At 46.6% G+C, this 12,126-nt stretch overlaps 1 protein-coding gene across 1 annotated transcript in view; it reads right to left on the bottom strand.

The window, feature by feature from the left end:
- Window positions 1–11,255, bottom strand: part of FGF14 (fibroblast growth factor 14) — a 377,538-nt gene extending 366,283 nt beyond the window's left edge. Inside the window, exon 1 of the mRNA XM_005516471.2 lies at window positions 11,048–11,255. Within this exon, the coding sequence (XP_005516528.1) occupies window positions 11,048–11,255 (208 nt within the window). The remainder of the gene's footprint in view (window positions 1–11,047) is intronic.
- Between the last annotated feature and the right edge of the window lie 871 nt (window positions 11,256–12,126).

Here is a 12,126-nt window from a genome sequence, read left to right as displayed (position 1 = left end):
GATAGCTATAAATGGACTAAATTGAGAGAAGCTAGACTCTCAAATGTAACCGTCTTATATGTCCTTGGAAAGAAACACTTCTAGAAATAGATGTTTTCCATGAAAATGTCCTTAAATTTCAGATCTATTTGCTCTTCAACTGATAAATAGCTTCAACAATTTCTAAATTCTGCTTGCCTGTAGGACTCTCTATCACTAACCTGTCTAAATGACTACAGACTCCTTTAATCCCTTTATTATTTACTTTATAATTTCTTTTGTCATTCTGGTTTTTCCATCTCCCTCTGAGAATAAGTGGGAGAGAGAGCATCCCACACTATTCATGTATCATCCACATAGCCCCCGATAAAAACTCACCTAATGTACTAACATCACATTCTGACTTACTTTTGTTCTAACTTCAGCAAGTTCCACCCCCAAATTCTTAACCTACATATATGACTACAAGGGCTTAGTATTTATCTTCTCTTCATCTTCTGTCTTAAATCTATTAGCAGGTGTTCTTTTTTGGCAGCCAACCAAGACCACAGTTACTTCAGACAGCCACTGAAATCCAAGGAAAAAGAACTCCAGAAAACATAACAAACCCTTGTTTTGCTGTTACTCCCAATACTTCTTTTTAAGTATTTTAACCCAGACTGCACACAATGTACAGTTCGTTTTTGCTTTAGTTATAAGGGCCAAAATTTCAACCTCCATTTTCATTCAATGGCAGCTGGCATGACAAATCATTCTCATCCAGCATCCAAGAGAAACTTAGTAGCCCTCAATTAAAACTACCATGATATTCACCTCTATATACTTATGTTCAATTTTTTTTTCTCATTTTCCTTACAGACTTTTTTTTTTTTTTTTTAATGAGAGCAACATATTTATGTAACTACCTTGAGGAACCCCTTAGAGATTGTTTTCATCAGTGGTGTATGGAAATGGTCAAAATCAACATCCATGATGTTGAAGTGCTAAGAAAGCCAGTGCCTTCAAAGACATGCTTTCACAGAAAACTTTCAGTCAGGAAAGAATATCTTCCTGTGGCATAAGAATCACTGCATTCATCTCCACTTCATGTCAGTAATTCTTCAGATACATAATTTCATATAAACTGCAAAGACAAATCAAAATGAGAAGAGACACTAGAACAGAAAATCACAGTTCCTCTAATCTCATTTTTTTGGTGCAAATTTCTCTTACCATGAGAAAACATTTATTTCATCCAGATATGTATTACATAGGAAACTACAACAGTTTTTTTTCTCTTGTATTTTCACTATTCCACAAATATTATCTGAGTTTAAAGTCCAGTTTGAAAACAAAATAAGATCAACTTCAAAAAATGTGGTTCTTCCACACAAACACTACATAATTACTTACTTGCTGTAAAATAATCCTACACTCCTTTCAGATACCCTGTTTCATGGAAAATACCATCCTACCATCAAAGGTAAGAGAACTCATCTCTGCCATGTTTCAAAACTTTGTGCATAGAGCCGGAGCTCAACAGTTCAGAACACAGGGTTCAGTAACACATAGTCACTGGCTCTGCTACTCAGGTCCCTGGTCAGCAGAAGCCCTGGAGCACGTTGCACTGAAGTGGCATCTTACAATCCTCTCATACAATAATGTCTCTAAACTCAGCTATCAAAAGTGAGCTCAAAGGTGAACAAGGTGAATCAAAAGAGAGCAAGATCCAAACCACAGGTTTACTCTGTCTGTACCCTGCTGAGGATATGGACATATGGGGAATGTCTTGCATCCACACAGGTTTTGCAGTTCTTTGGGATCTCTCCTGCAGGGTGCCATGGCCACAAGCTTCAAGGCGATACATAGCACCTAAGTGAACAGAAAAAGCCAGGACCTGGAACCAACTGCCTACCAACACAAATAATAAATGCTCAGCAATAATACCCAGAAAATTTCCCTGGATGCTAAGGAGTCCTGCTTTAACAGCAGAATGTCACACAAACCATTTTATCCTCAAGCAAGTATTATCCTCAAATGATCCTCTAAACAAATGAAAAGGATAACTTTTGTTCCTAGGTCTTCTAAATCCTCTTGCTGATTTTTCTGTCTTTTCCTAATCAATTACAGTTGCTTTACAGCCTCTGCATTTCTTTACTTCTGCTATTGTTCTGCTACTGTAAATTAGAAGCAAATGGGAAAACAACAATGTATACAGCTCATGCCCAATAAAAAAAGGGCTAGTCTCTTAACCTACCCTTCATCCATCCTAAATACTTATTATATCATTAATAAAAAAAGCCTGTGCAGTGGATCTGCTCATGGTTACTAGCTAATTATTCAAAGTGGTGGAGAGGACTTAAAAATATCTGAAAGAAATACAATTAAGGAATAATTTTCCTCAAAGACATTATCCAAAATAAAAAGGTGAGATGCTTGCACAAGGAAAAGGTGAAAAAACTCAAAGAGGTGTGAGAGGCTGTAATGGAGATGACAGAGTTTGGGATGGATCAAGGTCATATTCACAGAGATAATAAACATCTGAGTAAAGGTGGGAAACTAGCAATGTTGGTTATGAAACTCTGTGTAACCAGATTTTTTGAGGCAGAAAGTCTCCTTCACATGGGGACAAACACAAAAATAAAAAGCAAGTGACTAGGAAGAACTCTTTCAGAGGTGCAAAGCTTTACAAATTTTAATCCACTTGTTAATGTTACTTTAAAATATGGATTTTATTAAAAGAGTCCAAGCCACAAAACTGCACCTGGGTTTTAGACATCCTAACGGTAATTCACATCTGAGATCTTGGGTTGATCTCCTAGTGGGATAATCTACCTAGATGACATTTAGGTTCAGTTTCTCAGGAACCATTGGCTGTCTGGGTTTGACTTGCAATTTCCAGTCCCAAGAAAATCAGAACTGTAAAGTGGGCTCTTTGTGTCATTAGTACTACAAATTAATAGGGACCACTATTAATTTAATCCTTGTTAACACATTCCTGATAGGTTACTCTGTAAGATACTATTGTGTTAATGATTTAACTGATTTTTTTAAGCATTACCCTGATCTATAATTTTTCCACATCTTTTCTTTTTTTCATGTATTTTCCACTATGCTTTGCACTGCTAGTTCCTCTTCATCTCATTCAGTGTCAATAAATGTACCTATACAGCAAAGAGTGATATGTGTAGAAACTACTGAGCAATGGCAGTGCTCCACAGTACACTTCTTTAATGAGAAGCATGAACTGGGAACTGTTTCATTGGGACACTTTGTTTGATTTTAGCAGGACATGCTTAGAAATACACTTACTGAAAGAGTGGAAAACTTGCCTTCTTTAAATTAGCATTTTCATCTCAAACTTCATTAAAGGGCAATGAAATTCCTGTACATTTCCTTTGCTAGCATTGGTAAGAAGCAAGAGATTTATATGTAAACAGAAATCTGCTTTTATACACAAGCTGTCTCTCCTGTTCAAACCGTTCAACAACGGTTGAAATTCTAGTTTTCAGTCACACTAGAGCTTAATTCTTTAAAAGCTTCTTCAAGGGAGTAATAGTCCACTTCTTCCCTCAAGAGAAAGGACATTGTGAAAACATGCCCTTTTCAGGAGATACTTCCTTGTCCCATAGGCCTACAAAATCCAATAGAAATTAACTTCTTTTAGCTGGACAAAAGCAGCACATGCAAAGGGATGTGTCAGCTGCTGCCTCATTTTTGTCCTTCTAAGTCAAAGATATCCTATACCCTCAGCAAAGGCAACTTATACTGCACAGGAACCAAGATGATATAAATGTCCAGGACTTCAGGACAGTTCAAAGAAGGAGAAGGCACCACAAAAGAAGAGCTTTTCACCTGAAAAGCTCACCATAATCAGTAATCACAAACACGGGGGCAGGAATAGCAGTGTTAGCCTCTGTTTCTCAACAGAAGAACCAAGGAGTACCCACAGAAAGTGCAAACCCCTCCACATCCTTTCCACACAGCACATGGTTATGTAGAGCTCGCTGCCATGCAAAGTTTTTTGATGCCCAAAATAGAAATGCTGTTTGATAACTGAAGTTGCATAGCTCTTTCAGAAGCTACTACACACACTGACCTGAATACAAGCTCCAACTTCACAGTCCAGTGACAGCTGAAAACTGAGAGGACAGATTCGGGGAAGGATCAAACCCGAAGATTTGCCCAAGTCTTGCATTTTTTCTTACACTGCCCTTTACATGATCACCACCCAGAGATGGAAACAAGACATGCTCAACAGCTAAGGCAGAAATCCTGCACATTCTGTATCCTCACTAGGTTCTTATCCTTCCAGATGACAAAGCCATACACAAAAAAAAACCATGGATGACACAATGAATTTCAGTGAAAAGCAAAATCTATTCATCTTTCAGCTCAGTAAAATATAGGCCTTTCAAGAATCTCCTTAGATCAAGGTTTTTCATAGAGAATTACAGTTTATTTGTTTCACTGTCCTCAAGCAAAAGCCAAAAAAATTCCAATGGAATTAAAATGTTTAACCTTGGCTTGATTCTACTGTCTGACAGGACCAGGTTCTTTTAGTGACACAAGAAGATTAAGCCAAGTAATTTCCAAGAGAGTGCCTACTGTATACAGGAGCTAAACTTGTTCTGAGCAGTTCCTCATGCTGTTTCCAGTTAAAAGTCAAATAAGCACGTGTCACAGTGAAAAGACAAAATACAGACATTAAAATTAGACTATCAATTTCTGCCAGCAAATGTGTGCTACCTATTGTCATTTGACCCACACAACCATTCAATATTAAGTCAAAAACTATTAAAATGTTGATTATGTTCACCACATATGGTACCTAAACTAGTCATTGAATTTTACTGCAGAAGGTGTTATTAATCTGGCTTGTGCATTGAATATTACTACAGATATTATTATTCTGGCTTCTCGACGCAGTTTCACCAGCAACTATTTTCTTTCCTTGCTACTATTTAATGTGAATGCCTCTAACAGCATATGCTACAAATACACCAAACCTGTATTCCATGAATCCAGTAAATGCCTTTCACTTAATGATTTTTGATGTTTTGGCCTCAAAAAAGTTATTCTTCAGTCAGTGTGCCCCTGTTTTGGATAACAACTTTAATTATTCACATGCTATTTATCTTTGCTGCAGAATATATTAAGAAGAATACATCGCTTACATTTTTCTTGCTGCGTGTTCAGTCCATCACAGTGCCAAACACCATCAGTTCCCTTTGCAATTATTATTTTCAGTTCTTCTGGGTGGATCTACTGCATGGATCCACTTCAAGAACACAATAAATTTATTTTTTCAATAGCCAGTCTGAAGATGAATATACTCTTTTAAGCACTTTATTATATGGTCTCCAATAAAAAGGTTTTCTTACCAGCTGAATTTGCTGTGACAATAGAAGCACACTGTGTGAGAAAAGGGGCTCTTTCTGAAAGAAACTTGGATGCAGTCCTAAGAAGTTTATTACCAGGTAAACTGTTCTTCTACTGTATACACATATACACTCCTTCTGTACAGTGGCAAGTAGCTCTTGGATACATTAATTGTACAGCAAGCCTCATGCTACATCTCAGCAATTTCTTTTTCACAACAGAGATTGTAAAGTTTTATGATTGTTCAATGTTTTGTTACTCAGTGAGTTGCTCAGTAAACCAGTAATTTATCTTTGAAAAGCTATCATTCACTGAAATGTGAAAAACAAACAAAAGGGCCAACAGCACACTTGTGCAATGTTCAGACATTGCCTGCAATTTCTAACAAGCAGGAAGGGAAGGAATAGGTAAGTAATAGAGTGTCCAAAATCACAAAAGCCATCTAAACCAGAACTAGGTATAGAAACAAATCACTGCTCCCCAAGCAACAAGATCCTCCTTGACTGAGTGAAACATGCTCCAGCAGGACTCACTGTTTAGAGGCACGCTTGGCAAGCATCTGTAAATATTCAGTTTTATTTGCACACAACTACTTCATTTATCCAGCTGCAATCTAGATTCAGAGTATTTTATCCTACATGTTGACTGTTCCTATGAAAATCGAAGTAGTGACCCCACCAGGAACTGTATCACCAGAAAATGTACCCTCAGAGTCAGTGTAAGGGCCCAATTCCCATTTCTCTAGATTTATGAAGTCCTCTTGAAATACTGGTTTCCAATAACAAGCAACTCTCTCATCTCCAGAATATATTTTTACAGGCATTTACTGGACAGAAAATCTTTACAAAGGGACAAATTCTGAATGTCTAAATCACTCATTTTTTATATTTGAAGTCAATAGGAACTCTAACTTAAAATTAATATACTTAATATAAGCCGAGGAGGTTAAGTAGAATAAACATCAAGCTCAAACGAAAAATGCATACACATAAATATTTAAACCAACGATATCCATAAATACATTTTTTGTATTTTCCTTAAGCCTAAGTCGTCCTTTTTATATTTGAATTCATTTATAAATGGCCTGTCATTAGCAGACATTGAACTAGGTGCAAACATTTTATTACAGCAGGGAGATGCATGAGCAGGCATAAATTTCACCCCTTAATAAGTAGAGTATGCAATTTAATTTGATCAAGAATAATTAAATTTGTATAAATTCAGGAAATGTATTCCATAGAGGACAAAACTTCAATAGGTGAAATACATGTAAATAGGCAGTTTCACATCTGATCAAGAGAAACAGATCATGCCTCAACTCCCATTACAGGAATTATGGTATTTAAGCAGTCAGAGCTTCTTTTCGGACCTACATGAAAGAAATTTCAAGGACCTGATCCCACAGCTCTTACTGCCTTTGTCTTTTGGTGGGAGGTTTGTTTTCTATGAATAAGGAAAGCAGTGGGGAGGTCAAATTTTTTCAGAAATTAGATAAAGACACATACTTTCTGTATATTTTATGGGCAGAACACAAGCTTCCATTTCAAACAGATCCTCACATGACTGCTAAGAAACTTTTTCAAAATTAGCAACCACAAAATACCAGCCAAGTTATTTTATGGATTAGGAAATTTACATGGGACTATGCAGAGATTCCAGTTCAGCAGCACCCTGGATTTTGGATGTATTGCTTTATAAACAGGTTTTGCATTTGAAATTTATGTGAGATTGATACTAATTTCCTAAACTAAGTCCTCCATCAGTAATATATTTACAGTAATGCCAATTGCCACCTACTCTCCTGTCCACATCCCTGACTGTGTTGGAGAGATGCTTCTCCTTGGAAGTGAATGGAGAGGAAACCTGATCCGTCTTCTGTCTGCTGGGTTGCCACCAGGAGTGAAATGTGATAGCAATTCCCGCCATGGGGGCATTTAGTACTCCAGCCAACACACCTCCCGTGGGCACCCAAACAGTTGTCATTTGGTAAAAAAAAATCTGTTCACTTGCTGGACTTGCTTCAAAACGCAACCAGAGATAATATCCTTCCCCACTTCCCCTCAGGCCCCAAATTCTCCCCATGACTTTGCCATTCCCTAGCTGAGATACCCAGTTTGGAGGCTGGGGATGGTGGTGGGAAAACCAGGAGGACCACATCTAATTATAACAAGCCCTGGTTTGGGACTTGTGGTTTGGAGCAGGTTTTAACTATTTGTGAGAGAAAAGTCCCTTTGGTCTTGCACTTTTTAAAGTCCTCTCTGTGTGTATGACAAGCAGGAAGGGCAGAATTAGAAATAATTACAAAAGCAAGTGAAGCCCAGGAAACCTGACATATGGCAAACATTTTCACGACAGACAAGACACTGCAGATATGTGGGGCTTTATTGATTTTAGTGTCATTAAACTCAGGAGCACTCAAAAAAAATTCAGTAGCTGGAAACACAGCCACACCTATTGATTCTCAAAGTTTTTCTCCTCACAAAGAAACGTGAGAGGTAAATAATTGCAGTGATCAAACGCAGCTCCTCTATCGAGGATATCAAATTTGAAACCAGGGGGTTTCAGCCAACCATAAAACCAAAACCTCCTGATGCAACCCTGCCAGAGACTTACACACAGCCTTTCGGACTCCCCATCCCTCCCTGCCGCACTCGTCCCACGTCTCTGGAGCTCCGACCGGTGCCGGTGACCGGTGCCGGAGAAGCGAGGCCCCCGGGGAGGGCAGGGGAGCCTGGGAGAGGGTCCGCACATGCAGGGGGGCTGCAGCCAGCGGTGAGGAGGAAATGCAAAGCAGAGAACATTCGGAAAGCAGCCACCTAGTCCCGCTTCTGGAAATAGACCAGCTCTCGGAAGGGACAAAAAAAAAAAAAAAAAAAAAAAAGTGCAGCAGGCCGAAAATAGCTAAATAAACTGCAATTACAGCCAGCGTTAGCTGCCTAACCTGCTGGATTTTCTGCACGGTTGGATCAGCGGCAGATGCTCGCTCATTTGATGCCTTTTGAGACTGAAAAGCCCAGCGGCTCCCTAAAAGTTTGGCGGGCGAAGGGGGCCGGGGGCGGTAGCGGCGCCCGGTGCCGCAGCGGGGATGGGGTCTGCGGGCTGCCGCAGAGGGGGAGCCCCACGGCCCGGGGGCACCAGGCGAGGACGGGCATCACGGCACCGGCTCCCTGCGCTCCAGCAGGAGACTCCAGCCTGGATGGAGATGATCTGCCGTCAGAGCAACAGCGCCTGTTACCGAGCTACCAGCTAATCCGGCCAAGCGGATTATTAGCCTCCTCAAACAGATAGCCGCAGTTCGGCGCTCCCGGAACGGAGTGCCAGGACGGGGCGTGCGGCTCGGCTGGGCTCGGCGTCCCGGCTGCTCTGACGGGATCGAGTCGCAGCGGAGCGGAGCAGCGCTCTGTGCGGGCGGGCAGCGAGACCGCGGAGCTGGCCGGAGGGGTAGCACCCGCCAGGGCCCACTGCCCGCCTCCCCGACCCCTGCCCACCTCGCTTGCTTAGACGTGCTCCCCCCACTCCTTCAGGAAAGGGGGTCAGCCCTCCTCGGGCCAGTCCAGCCCTTTACAGACAGGGTGGCGGCGGGGTGTAGCTTGCTCCTGCCACCCAAAACCACTCGTCCCGTGCAGAGGGAGTAGGTAAGTGCGGCAAAGTCCCCGGGGAGGTGGAAAGATATGCTGCGGCTGCCTGGCACTCCGAGGGACCCAACTCGGCTTCAGAGCCAATGTCTTGACAGCCTGCCCTCAGCAAGGAAAGGACACGAATCCTTAGAGGTGGACCAGGGTGTGTGTGTGTGGAGGGGTATACGGCTCACCCCCCCGGAATGAAAACTGAAAGGCCTAGAAACCACCAGCCCTCTTCCTCCTCCTGCCGCACTCCCTCCAAATCCCTTCCTCAGGAGCATCGCCTCTTGCCCAGAGCACCACGGCGCCAGAGCCAGCCCCGCCGGGGGCTGGGGAGCGGCGGCAGCGGGCAGGGCAGGCAGGGCCACGCCGCCGTTCTGCTCTCTCCCCGCGGTCGCGGCCCGGGTAGGCGGAGAGGGGCATCCCCCAAGGGCTGCGAGAAGGTGGTCGGCCGTCCTGACCGTATCTGCCCCATCCCGCCCCGGGGGGCACACGGCTGGGAAGTGGCCCCCGGCTGGCTGCAGTGCTAAGGGACGAGTGAAGAGAAGGGCACTTTGCGGGAGGCTGAGCGCAGTCTCCGGCGGGGCATTTCAGCCTCTTTGGTATGCTAAGTGGCTGCTTTTCACTGCTGCGGCAGCAGCGGGGGGGAAAGGGGCGAGACGAGCTGGCAAACGGAAGCCGGGGGCGGAGAAGGGTAAATCCGCCGAGGTGCCCACCTCGACTCTGCACCGGACCTGGGCTGGGCAAAGCAGCAGCCGGCACCCCGGCTGCCTTTAAGGAGTGGGGTGCGGGCTGCCAGGGCTGCTGCTTGTTGATGTTGGGGTGTCAGGCAACGAGAGCCTATGATCTACTACACTGCAGTGCCAGCGTCAGGAGCCTCCTGCTCGGGAGCTGCCACTGCAGGGCAGCCGGCACACACACACACCAGCGCTCACACACGGCATCCCTCCCCTCGCAGTCCGGGCTCTCGCCTTCCCAGGCACGCAAGTGCTCGCAGACAACCTGCCGGCCGGGGTGAGCGAGCAAGGCGGCGTGGGGGGCCAGAGGCCGGCGGGAAGGGCCGGTATTTTCTCAGAAAAGCTCCCGTCTCCCCCGCCCGCCGAGCATCCCTTCTCTGCCACCTTGCTCGCCAAGCCACGGGCTTGGCCGCACGGACGCCCCGAGCAAGAGGGATGCAACAGCAGCAGCGTGACCCCCAGGGACCAGGCGGCCCAGAGCACCTGCATTTGCATTTCTTATGTAATGTACTGCAAGTTTCCCCCTCGGAGCCGGGCTGAACCGAAGCGCATGATCCCGGCTGCCAGGCAGACAGAGAGACGGACGCAGAGACACCGGTGTGTGGCACAGAGGGGTCATCCCGGCAGCGAGAGGCAGAGGAGCGGCACAGCCAACCCGGCGGTGCTGCTGCTGCCACCCGGCATAGCTGGCTGAGTTGCCGTCTGGGCACAAGCCCCAGGAAAGTGTCCGTCCCCTTCCCTCACCACCCTCCACCCTCCCGGCCTGGAGTGCCGGGGGTGAGTGATAACGGGGAGCCCCCAAGCCGGGGGAGGGGGGTGTCTGGCTTGACTTTGGAAAGCCGAGCGAGGCGGTTGGGTGGGTGTGTGTGCGTGTGGGGTGACATACTGCAAGCTATTCAGAAAGTGCTGTGCAGGACCCGAGCCCCGGCACGCTCACCCACCGCAGGCAGGGCCGGCTAGCACCAGCACAGGAGAGGCAGTCTCCTCTTCCCAAAACTGACCGGGGGGGGGGTTTGCATCGGGGTCGGGAGCGGGGGGCTCCACCGCCTTCCCCTCAAGAAGGGTAGTGATACAAAAGTTTCCTCCTTGGAAATAGCACATAGGAACTAAGAGGTGGCGGCTGGGCGAGGGTCGCCTTTGATTTTATTTTTTTTACCCCTTTTCGGTGGTGACAGGGGCTGAAGCTAATACAAACCGCTCCTTGCTTATTCATACACGTATGCACATACATGTCCGTGGTGGCCTCGATATATCCCCCCTTCTCCCCTCACCAGGACTGCAGATCTACCTCGGCGAGCAACAGACAGGGTAGCATTAAAGAAAAACAACGCATTGCAATGGATTGCTTACCAGTTGGGTTCTTGTTTTTCTTAAGACTCTTGCCACAAAGACACTGCAGCATATGCGATCCTTTGCTGAAAATGTTCCAAAGAAACCACATTGATTTGGGCGAAAAGCAATCCAGCAGCTTATACACCCTGAGAAAGAAGAGATCCTTGTGGTTGCATAATAATAAATTGAGATCAGTTCTCCTGAAGAGGGGCACCAGTTTTATCATAGAAAAAACGATTATATTCCGATCTTCTCCCAGTTTTTTTTCCTCACGTGGTATATTTCTTTGAGACTTTTCAACGGATGCTTTTTTTTCAGCCAGGCTGAACGGTTGTTCCCCCTAGACCAACACCGGATTATAACCAAAAGCGTGGAGAGCAAATATAAGAAATCCCTTTTTTCAGCGTGAAGCCAAACGAAAAGTAAGGTAGTGAAATCCCAGCCGAGGCCAAAACCTCATCGGAGACACCGGCAAAACGCGGAAGAAAGATCCCCAGAGAGAAAACCATAGCCTGGTACTTGACTGCTAGGAGGATGGGTGGATCTGCAGAACAAAAGCCACGGCAGGATCCATCCTACTGAACGACTGCCATTGTGCAGCCCCGCGGCGGGAGAGCGCACCGCCAGCACCCGGCGAAGCCCGGCTGAGGCGCAGAGACCGCTGCCGGCCGCGGGCGCGGACCCCGCCCGCAGCCCCCGCCGATGCCCCGCAGCCCCCGCCGCCGCCCCCCGACGCCGCCCGCCCTCGCCCGCGCGGGCCGCTCGCCTCCGGCCCCGGCTGCCGCTGCGCCCGCTCCGCCGCGCAGGAGGCAGCACCCCCGCCCCGCGCCGCCCGCCGCAGCCTCGGCGCCCAGTCGCCGGCGGGCGCCGGGGGAGGAGGAGCCGCCGAGCCCCGCCGGCCCCGGTCGCCGTCACGTAGCCACGTGCGGCCCGGCCCGGCCCGGCCCGGCACCGCCCGCGGGCAGGACGGGCGGGCTGCCCCGGGGCTGGCGTCCGAGCGCGCACCCCTGTCCCCCTCACCCGCAGCGCCCCTGGAATCTGTCCCTCCCCCGAGTGTGGCTCTTGCCCGTCTCGGCCGTGCCATGGTCTCAACGGCC

The sequence above is a fragment of the Pseudopodoces humilis genome, chromosome 2 (genome assembly GCF_049639895.1).
Source record: "Pseudopodoces humilis isolate 2021_Gansu_Grassland_sample_001 chromosome 2, ASM4963989v1, whole genome shotgun sequence".
In the NCBI taxonomy this organism is placed as follows: Eukaryota; Metazoa; Chordata; class Aves; order Passeriformes; family Paridae; genus Pseudopodoces; species Pseudopodoces humilis.
This window is presented reverse-complemented; position numbering and strand designations above follow the sequence as displayed.